Source organism: Hippoglossus stenolepis, chromosome 13, assembly GCF_022539355.2.
Source record: "Hippoglossus stenolepis isolate QCI-W04-F060 chromosome 13, HSTE1.2, whole genome shotgun sequence".
Taxonomy (NCBI): domain Eukaryota; kingdom Metazoa; phylum Chordata; class Actinopteri; order Pleuronectiformes; family Pleuronectidae; genus Hippoglossus; species Hippoglossus stenolepis.
The window spans coordinates 124,618-135,352 of NC_061495.1; the positions used below are offsets into that span (position 1 = coordinate 124,618).

Consider the following 10,735-nt stretch of genomic DNA (forward strand, 5'->3'; position numbering starts at 1 on the left):
AGTTAAGACTCACCTGGCTGAGCAACTGGAGCTCGTGTCCTTGACTTCTAGGTGGGCAGCAAGCAGCTTACTACTTCCGGATCAAACACCAAAAAAAATTCAACACAAAAATGAGAATAAGATTTCCACACAATTCCTTATTTCCATTTATAAGTCCACCAAAGAAAATCCGCTAACGGCTCGTTTATCCATTTTCCCTTTTGAGAAACGGTTTGTTTCCTGATTTCAAAATGAAAAGCTGTTGCTCACTTGGTACACGGACCCTAGAATTAGCCTCGATGTGTTAGTGGAATGACTTGAGCCTCAAGTGGAAGTTGAAGCTAATTCAAACTGGACCTTTTCACTGACACCAGGATGAGTTTGGCTACTTTGATGGAATAACCCTTTGTCTTTATTTCTAATAACAATGTTGTCTGAACTGATAATAATAATGAAAATATAACAATGATTATAATAAGTCTTATTATATTATACAACAGCGAAATGTTGTTACTCAGGAACGTTTGATTCCCCAAAGTCTCACAAAGACAGCCATTATTACTTCGTTATCGTTAAAAACTTCATCCGTCTGTTTGTTTTTGTCAGACGACGTCTGAAGAATAAACAAGTAAAACATCGGTTCACGCTCGTCTGTGACCTCACCAACATTTCACGATAAAAAAAACTTTGTTACGGCGGAAGATTCGCTTTTATTTTACGAGATGCATATTTTTATTTGAATGAGTGTCAGTGATTTAAAGGCCAAGGAGCCACATGTAAAAATATAAACAAACATTGCTTCAATCTGTGAAAACAAATCAATGTCTCATCTTAAAAAAAAACTTTTTTAAAAGAAACAAGAACTGTGAGAAATAAATAACCAATCAGAGCGAAGATACAGACTCATCATGGACCAATCAGAGGGAAGATACAGGACTTTTTTTGGACCAATCAGAAATGATTCTGGAGTCACATGAGAAAGTAAATTGAAACAAACTATTTTACATGAGACAATTTACAAACTGTACAACAGTTACATCAATAACAATAATTATAATATAAACAGTAAAATGTTCTGATTGGACTCAGAGACGATGATGTCATCATCTTGTAGAGGTCACTGCAGGTCACATTCACTGGTCAGACACAGGGTGCAGTTGGGGCTGATGGGATATGATGTCATGTGACCTCCATGGGCAGCGTCGTCTCCGACAAACCGTTCAGACGTCTCTCCGATTCGTTTGAGTCTCTGAGGATTATTAGTTTTTATAACAGTTATAAGTTGTTTATCGTCACCCTTTGTGTGCGTGTGCGTGTGTGTGTTTACCTGCCAGTGGACACTTTGGGAACTCTGTCCAGGCTGGCGGCGACTGTGGCGAGTTTTAAGGCAGAGGGTCGAGCAGTGTGTGGGGGGGCAGGAGAGACGGCCCCAACCTGGCTCCTTGGGTTGGGAAGGGACTGATGGGAGGAGGAGGAAGAGGAGGAGGAAGAAGAAAATGACCCTCGAGCTGACAGCCCCGACCTGCTGAGAGACGAGGAGGAAGAGTACGGAGGCCTGGAAGGACCTGAAACAATAAATACATATTTTTCAACATGTTTCTGTGTCAAAACTTAAATACATTTTTATAATTATATCTGAAAGTCACTTGTTCATCAAGAGTTAGGGTTATTTTCCTGATTATGCTCTCGTGATGATTTATTTCAGATCGATCTGAGTGATGTCTCAGCTCTGACAGGAGGGGGCGCTCACCTAAAGGATGGACTCCATTCACAACGGTCCTGTAGGGTTTGATCTCAGTGCTTATGTGAGGAGGCGGAGCACTGATCACTGCCGACGCTGCAAAATGAGCGCTCGCAGAATCCAGAGTCTTTGAACTGGAGTCATATGATCGAGTCGCCTAGAAACCAGAGACAAAAACAAATCAAACAACAGGTATAAATTAGATTAAAAGGTCAAAGCCATTGATTATGAGGCTAATGACAACATATTATGAAGCTAAATGCTAACAATGATAAGTTATGAAGCTAACCCTGGTTTGTTATGAAGCTAATGCTAACCCTGAGTCACCTGTGTTGTGTTGTGTGCAGTGTGTCTGTATGAAGCAGTGTTGTTTTGTTCCAGCTGTTGTTTCTGCATCTGGACCAGCTGCTGTTGATGACTGTGGTACTGCTCCTCTGTGATGCCTCCTGCTGGTGCACAGAGAAACAACATGTTAACATTTTAATGTAGAATTTAAAGTGCTGACAGAAACGTTATGACACTGATTCCAGATGAACAAAGTTTCTAACGTCCGTTTTAAACTATGAATCATTGAACATGTGATCGTCACCTACGTCAAATGAGTTGGTTGGTTAAATAGTTCGCAGGATTATGCAAAAAGACGGATGTTGTTTTATGTGTCAGAGAAGAATCCACAGAGTTTGTATGTCGTTCTTAAACATTGTGAGATAAAAGGTTTTTTGAGAATAATTCATGATGAAAATAATCAGACTGATGTTTATAAGTGTGTGATTTGATCCAAATGAAAATCTGGATCTTGTCAATTTAGATGTGGTTTCACGAGGAGACTGATGGTGGAGTGATGAACTCTAGGGATTGATGTTCTAGTGGATCATGTAATCAATGATGAAAACATGATGAATACATGAAGCTCCAGTGAACGTATGTGTTAGTAGATGAACTGAGACCTGATCCACAGGCAGATGTCAGGCGGCAGGTGAGTCTGTTGTCGTCCAGTGGGACTCCTTCCCTCTGGTCGTGACAGGGTCTGGGTCTGAAGCAGAACCGCCGCAGGTTCTGAATGTTGTTTAGGACTTCAGTCAGCGAGGGGGGGGCAGTTCCTATGCTCAGGGGAGGTTTCCGGTCCAGTGGTACTAGGTCTCTGTGGAGACTCGTTCTGGAGTCCAGCTGTTTCAGGACCGGGTCTAAAAGTGACGAGGCTCGGTCCAGAACGATCCTGATCACAATGGATGAAGATAAGATTTAACAGCGTAACCAGCTGAAGGTGGCGCTAGAGAACAGGTCTGTTATTTATCAATAATCAAATCTTAAATATATCTTTGTAGGACGATAAATCGAAATAATATCAAAATATTATGAAAACAATTAATATCTAGAGTTTTAGAATAAATCTAATAATTTAAGTTAATATTTTGTCTTCAGGTGTTTTCACCTGGTTCATAATTAACTACATTTTCAGACGTAATGCGACAGCTTTCAACTAAAATTAATAAATATAGATATCGGAAACTCAAACTGAATTTCAGGGGTCCACCACCTCCGTCTCGTCCACAAAAGGTGGAGGTGACGTGTCAGTAGTTTATTGGTGGATCGGTATTTACCTGCCCCCTCGTCCAATCCTGCGACGGCCCAGTCCCGTCCAATGAGGAGGCAGTGACAGTTCCGTCAGGGAGTGACATACACACAGAGGGAGGAGCTCTGGATGATCGTCTCCGCCCGTCTGCTCCGTATGAGGCTTTAGAAACAAACACGGGAAACAATTGAATCAGGGGACAAAGGTCCATTTGTAAACATTATTTACAGACATTAAAAAACGCCAGGAGGAAAGTTAAAGAGAAGAAACTCACAAGGAGATATTGACATCCTGCTTTTCTCCTGAAGACAAAAAGTCCATCAGGATTATTCTCTTCATCAGGCGAGGACGGAGGCGACTGAGGAGAACCAATCAGATTTAATAAAACAGATTTGACATCACAACTGGACTGAGATGGAACATTTAAACAGACGTGACACTGACTAGTGGAGGCGGTGGACCGTCGTCTTCTCCTGAGCTGTGGAAGTCGTACTGTTTGATGTCGGCCTGGTTGACAGTGTAGGGACCGGGAGGTCGAGTGAGACGTCTCTGCGGAGGACAGAATCTGTCCCGTCTGACGTTCTTCTTCTTTGGTCTGAGCAGGTCGATGGGAAACTCTTCTCTGACAGACTCCTGCTTCTTTTGCACCTGAAACACCAACAGAGGAACTCATCTCTTCAGCTTTTAAATGTGTTAATATGGCAATGACTGACACACGTGGGTGTAGGGTCACATGTATGTAGACTCACTACCTTTATCTTGGCCTCAGTTTTGTGTCTGTTCCCATTAGTCAGAGTCACTGGAGTGCTGTACACTGGTTTCTCCACCAGAGGGAGTGAAATCTCTCGGAGGATGTCTCCATTGAAGTCTCCCATCTGATACCTGAACACAGCAAACACCCTCATCACCCTATGTCCCGATACCCAACATTTAGCAGTCGGTACCGATACCATGACTGGCGCAGTGTCACGTTACGCCCCCTAACCCATGTGTTTAAATATGTGTCTTATACACTCCAGAGTAGGGCTGCTGCATTATGGCAAAACCCTAATCACGATTATTTTACACGATTACTCATTGACACATCACGCACTTATTTAGCTAACCCTTACCCATGTTAACAGATTAGAGTTACTGCAGTGAGCTGTGCGGTTCAGCCCGACACAGGAACCTGATGAGTTATATTTATATTCCTGGATAAACGGGGCGTCGCTTCTCCTGCAACAAAGAAGTTAAAACACTGCGTTGTTTCATAATCTGTGACAGGAACTTCTGTCTGTGTGTGTGTGTGTGTTTCCGTCGCTCTTCACGCACTAACAGACGATCACATTTATTTAGTTATTAATCATGATGTCGGATCATTAATCCGGATCAGTCACTTTAACCCTGATGTCCTGGCTCTAGAGAATCAACAAACACAAAGTAAACTTCAGTCCTGTACGTGTCCTAATAATTTCAGATTAGTGTTGTTGTTTATTGTTAATATGTAAAGTGAGCAGGTCGGCGGGGGAGCGAGGACATGCGGTACAGTCGAGGACACCGGACAATGTGCGCCAGAGGCAGGTCGGTATTGTTCTGTATCTCTGGTACTGTAAAAAAATAATAAAAAAAAAAATAGTACTGAGACGTTTTTAGAATTTTGGCATCGACTTGGTACCAAAGTTTTGGTTCTCGTGACATCACTAATCACCAGTCTGACAGGCGTCATTTAACTGGTATCAGTGACCTCGACTGTGGTGTTTAATTTGTCGCCACTTATTTTAAACTTTGACGCGAATTTGAAACAGGTAGTGATGTACCGACGTGAACCCGTCCTCACCTCCTCTCCACCACCTCCAGGGTGAGGTGCAGCAGCTCTCTCTTGGACTTTTCTCTCCTCTTGATCATCTCCAGGATGGAGACGGTGCGACTGAATTCTCTCCTCAGTCTCAGCATCTTCTCGTACGACGCCTCATCATTCTTACGATTCTAAGGAAACAAAAACTTTGTCAGAAACATTTTCAAATACAATCTGAAGATAAAGGTGTGGACTCACCTTCCTGGTCTGCATCTTCTCAGTCCTGCGTCTGAACGCCACGTATGCGTCGTTGTTGGTGGATCCGTCTCTTTTCTCCTGTTTGATGTGAGGAATCAGTGAAGGACACAGACAGTTCCTCCTCTTCCTCAACCAGTAATCGTACACAGACTTCAGCAGGTAGTCATCCTCGTTCAGCAGCAGCTTTGCCTCCGACAGAGACACCAGCTGGAACCAGAACCACATTCAGAACAAGAGAATCAACACTATGACGTCTTCAAGTGTCATCAATTACATTTTATTTGTCTCATAGACGTTAACAAGGTGCAACATCCTCTGTTCTTCACTCAACAAGAGTCAAACTCGCCTCGACACTCACACACACATTCATACAGTGCATCTATGGGAAGCACTTTTTCCATCCGGGGTTCATTATCTTGCCCAAAGACACTTCGGCATGCAGATGGGGAAGACTGGGATCAAGCCGTCGACCTTCCGGTTGGCGGACGACCGCTCTTCCCCTCAGCCGATAACACAAATGTCAGTTGCTCTGGACAATTCCTGGAACTTTTCCTGCAGCCTCTTGAAAAACGTTCTACGAAGCTCGTTTAGAACTTGAGCCTAAAAGGGGCGTGTCCTGCAGCACAAACCTTTGGATTGTGTGTCACACACAGACTAACACAACAGCATCACACACACAGACTAAAACAGCATCACACACACAGACTAATACAACAGCATCACACACACACACACACACACACACACACACACACACACACACACACACACACACACACACACACACACACACACAACACACACACACACACACACACACACACACACACACACACACACACACAGTAACACAACAGCATCATACACACAGAGTAACACAACAGCATCATACACACAGAGTAACACAACAGCATCATACACACAGACTAACACAACAGCATCACACAGACTAACACAACAGCATCACACACACACAGTAACACAACAGCATCATACACACAGAGTAACACAACAGCATCATACACAGAGTAACACAACAGCATCACACACACAGACTAACACAACAGCATCACACACACACAGAGTAACCCAACAGCATCACACACACAGACAAACACAACAGCATCACACACACAGACTAACACAACAGCATCATACACACAGAGTAACACAACAGCATCAAACACACAGACTAACACAACAGCATCACACACACATACTAACACAACAGCATCATACATAGAGTAACACAACAGCATCACACACACAGACTAACACAACAGCATCACACACACAGACTAACACAACAGCATCACACACAGAGTAACACAACAGCATCATACACACAGTAACACAACAGCATCAAACACACAGACTAACACAACAGCATCACACACACAGACTAACACAACAGCATCACACACACAGAGTAACACAACAGCATCACACACACAGACTAACACAACAGCATCACACACACAGAGTAATACAACAGCATCATACACACAGTAACACAACAGCATCACACACACAGTAACACAACAGCATCACACACACAGACTAACACAACAGCATCATACACACAGAGTAACACAACAGCATCACACACACAGAGTAACACAACAGCATCATACACACAGAGTAACACAACAGCATCACACACAGACTAACACAACAGCATCACACACAGACTAACACAACAGCAACACACACAGACTAACACAACAGCATCACACACAGACTAACACAACAGCATCATACATAGAGTAACACAACAGCATCACACACACAGACTAACACAACAGCATCACACACACAGTAACACAACAGCATCACACACACAGACTAACACAACAGCATCATACACACAGAGTAACACAACAGCATCATACACACAGAGTAACACAACAGCATCACACACAGACTAACACAACAGCATCACACACAGACTAACACAACAGCATCACACACAGACTAACACAACAGCATCATACATAGAGTAACACAACAGCATCACACACACAGACTAACACAACAGCATCACACACAGTATTTTTAAATTCACCATCAGTGAGTTATGAGCCATTTACTGAACGTATCCTCACTGTTTTAACTTATTAACTTACATGTCAATCATATTACAAATTAAGATTCTACATGTGACAAAAATCACGTCTCTTATCATTTCACATCATTTAGCTGACACTTTTATCCAAAGCGACTTACAATAAGTCTACATAATAATAACTTAATCTCTTCGTAACTTCTTAACAAACTTTGTAGAACAATTTAACATTGAGTCACTGAACAAGGGCTAGGGTTGTTAAGCCCGAGTTAATGTCACGGGCCCCTGTGTGTGTGTGTGTGTGTGTGTGTGTGTGTGTGTGTGTGTGTGTGTGTGTGTGTGTGTGTGTGTCTGTGTGTGTTACCTGGTGAGTACTGGCCTTCTCCAGTCGGTCCACCATAGTTTCAAACTGCAGAGGTCTGATCTCCATCTTTCTGTTCAGTCTGTTCATCAGCGTCTCGTCTTCAGAGTCCAGGTCATAGTCAGGTTCCTCCAGGTCCAGAGACAGAGCTGTAACACACACACAGCAATACATATATACACCGTTATGACACACACATACATGAATACATATACACACTAGGGCTGGGCAAATATATCAAAACTGACATTTATAACCTTTAACTCACTTCACGTTTCTCATTTCAGTTCATTCTGTTAATACTTTCCCCAATGCGTGCATTCACAAACTGTGGGTTTCTGCTACATTTCGTGCTTTATTACCCTGCAGCTTGTTCTCCCTCCTCACCCCCCCACTGACCTGCCCTCACAATAAACACCAACACTAATCAGGACACACAGGCTTCAGGACTTGTGTTTGCTCTGATGTTTAGGACAAACATATTTAAACACACTGAAAAAAAGTCCAACATTGTTCACACACAACACGAGACGTAACGAACAGCCAGGACATCAGGGTTAAGGTGACCTGAACGATCCGGATTCATGATCCGACGAGGAGACATTCACATACGCAGGAGTTATATAAAATAATCATTCATTAATCGTAATCAAGCTAAAAGTTTGAAATAATCGTAATATAGATTTGAAGTCATATCGCCCAGCTCCAATACACACTGTGCTACACCCACAATCATGAATACACATACACTGTTACCACGCGCACGCGCACACGCACACGCGCACACACACACACACGCACGCACGCACGCACGGTTCTTACGCTGGATGTGGATCAGCTGTTTAGGAACTTTGACGTCTCCTCTATACAGTCGATCATAGTACGTGTTGTTACTTTCAGCTTCAGGAACAGGAATCACCATGTTCTCCTTCTTCTCCCTGAACACCTGCTGAGCAGAGATCGCCCTCTGGAGGTGGTGCTCCTGAAACACAGGCAACATGTCATGTGAATACACTTATCTTCTTCTCTTGGTTGACTGGCGGATCTTAAACTACGCTAAGGTTCATACCACAGAGAGGTTGTGCTGCTGTTTCATGTGAAGTCAGTTTTACACAGGTTTTTGTTTAACATCAAATGTTCACAGTTTGTTGCTTCAAGGAGAGACAGCAGAAGTGGTCGAAAGTATGAGGGACAAAACATGACATAAGTAGAACTAAATGAATAAATAAATGCAGGAATAAATAATTAAATGAAAAGACATATCGGTGATGAAAAAGGCTATTTATGTATTTTAACATGTATTTATTTATGCATTTATTTATTTCTGTCTCTGTATGCTAATAAGGTAGGTGGTCCTAACATCAGTTTGAAGTAGGATTGCTCAGCTGGGCCAAGCAGACAGAAGCAAACGATTCCCATTAAATCTGACACAAGCAAGCCAGGTACACTTGTTGTTTGGACTCAGTAGCCTCGGACTTGATGCTGGTCCTGACACAATAAATTAGAATGGTTAGAATTTTTGTCCAACTTCACCCAGCTTTGTAAAACATCACGGATCACGTGACCCTAAAGTGACAGTCAGACACAGCGACTTACAATTACTGCATTCAACATTTATGAGGGGCCATTTTTTTGGGGGGGGGTGGTGGTTAGCATCTGGCGCAGTTTACCTGCTTCCAGCAAAGCTTCCCTGCGCCGGTCCAGTCAGTGATAGATCTGATCAACAGCTTTAGACTGAAGAGAGCCAGCACTGCCACACTACTGACACTCTGCCACACTACTGACACTCTGCCACACTGACACTCTACTGACACACTACTGACACTCTGCCACACTACTGACACTCTACTGACACTCTGCCACACTACTGACACACTACTGACACTCTGCCACACTGACACTCTACTGACACTCTACTGACACTAACACTCTACTGACACTCTGCCACACTGACACTCTACTGACACTACACTTCACTGACACTCTACTGACACACTGACACTCTACTGACACTGACAACTACTGACACTCTGGATACACGGTGTTGGGATGTAATCTGGATACATTGTCTCTAGTATTTCTGTAAACAGACTAAAGCTAATGTAGCTGCGTCGCCCGTTGCCATAGGAGTTACGTAAAAACATTGACGTCATCTCCGCACAAGGCGGCCAGGTCTGATTGGCGCTACGCTAATGTCTTATATTGTACGTAATGCATACGTAAGCAGCGTACATAAATGTGTGTGGCCCACTGTACGTACGCAGCGTACGGACAGAAGTGTACGTACACAGGTCGTGAATGGCGCCATGGCACGGGGCTATGTGCTAATGCTAACAGGAACGGGTGATAAAAGATGTCGTACCAGCTCTTCCTCCTTCTCCATGCCGGTGGGCATCTGCGGCACCGCCCGGTTGATGGACACGCAGTCGCTCAGGTCCGGTAAGTCCCTGTGGCGGTAAACCGGCAGCGGTTTGACGGCGTCCAGCGCTCGCGCCCGGAACGAGAGTTTACTCATTGTTTGCGCCAAATCAGCGACGATCCCAAGGAGCCGTGAGTTCCCGCCACAAACCCGCAACGATACCGGCGTGAATCCGTGAGTCCGCTGCGGGAGAGCTCATCGATGTCCGGGGCTCCGGTCACCGGCGGCGTTAACGGGACATATAGGCCGGTTCTCTGAGCTGCTCCGCTCCCTGAGCCGCGGAAAACATGGCGGACATGTCCACACCAGCGGTGGAGCAATCCCATCAGCCACCGCGGCACACAAAAAAAACAACAACACGCGAGAAGTGAAGGTGCGCGCGCACTTTGTCAAGAAACAGAATCAAATAAAGTTTTAAAACACATATATGTATATATATACATACATATACATATATATGTGTGTGTGTGAGATTAATTTTAATTAAACATTCTCCACAGAAAATTACACAGCTGTTACTACGGTGATATAAAATACAGCCTCATTATAGCTGTTACCACGG

The 10,735-nt window shown here is 43.7% G+C and overlaps 2 protein-coding genes across 9 annotated transcripts in view; one reads left to right on the forward strand and one right to left on the reverse strand.

Moving 5' to 3' along the window:
- The window catches only part of LOC118120114 (abl interactor 2-like), an 882,953-nt gene that overhangs the window by 106,570 nt on the left and 765,648 nt on the right, over positions 1 to 10,735 (forward strand). The gene's annotated exons all lie outside the window — the stretch shown is intronic.
- Positions 670 to 10,511, reverse strand: epc2 (enhancer of polycomb homolog 2 (Drosophila)). 3 transcript variants are annotated; one of them, XM_035174153.1, is made up of 14 exons: positions 10,117 to 10,511; positions 8,577 to 8,736; positions 7,758 to 7,903; positions 5,329 to 5,535; positions 5,113 to 5,261; positions 4,046 to 4,175; positions 3,738 to 3,950; positions 3,568 to 3,651; positions 3,322 to 3,455; positions 2,668 to 2,936; positions 2,048 to 2,166; positions 1,730 to 1,877; positions 1,307 to 1,544; positions 670 to 1,228 (listed from the first exon to the last, which is right to left on the reverse strand). In XM_035174153.1, the coding sequence occupies exons 1-14, from the start codon at positions 10,267 to 10,269 to the stop codon at positions 1,159 to 1,161; spliced, it is 2,220 nt and encodes a 739-aa protein (XP_035030044.1). In that variant the 5' UTR covers positions 10,270 to 10,511; the 3' UTR covers positions 670 to 1,158. The 3 variants fall into 3 exon arrangements, with proteins under 3 accessions (XP_035030044.1, XP_035030043.1, XP_035030045.1); XM_035174152.1 differs by having other exon boundaries at positions 2,048 to 2,169; XM_035174154.1 differs by having other exon boundaries at positions 2,048 to 2,169; positions 3,738 to 3,941; positions 10,117 to 10,510.

Coding starts and splice junctions, on each gene's coding strand:
- epc2 (XM_035174152.1), bottom strand. CDS start 10,269: ATGAGTAAACTCTCGTTCCGGGCGCGAGCGCTGGACGCCGTCAAACCG. Junction 4,176..5,112: donor CTGGAGGTGGTGGAGAGGAG/GTGAGGACGGGT, acceptor TGCTGTGTTCAG/GTATCAGATGGGAGACTTCA. Junction 3,951..4,045: donor AAACTGAGGCCAAGATAAAG/GTAGTGAGTCTA, acceptor GTTCCTCTGTTG/GTGTTTCAGGTGCAAAAGAA.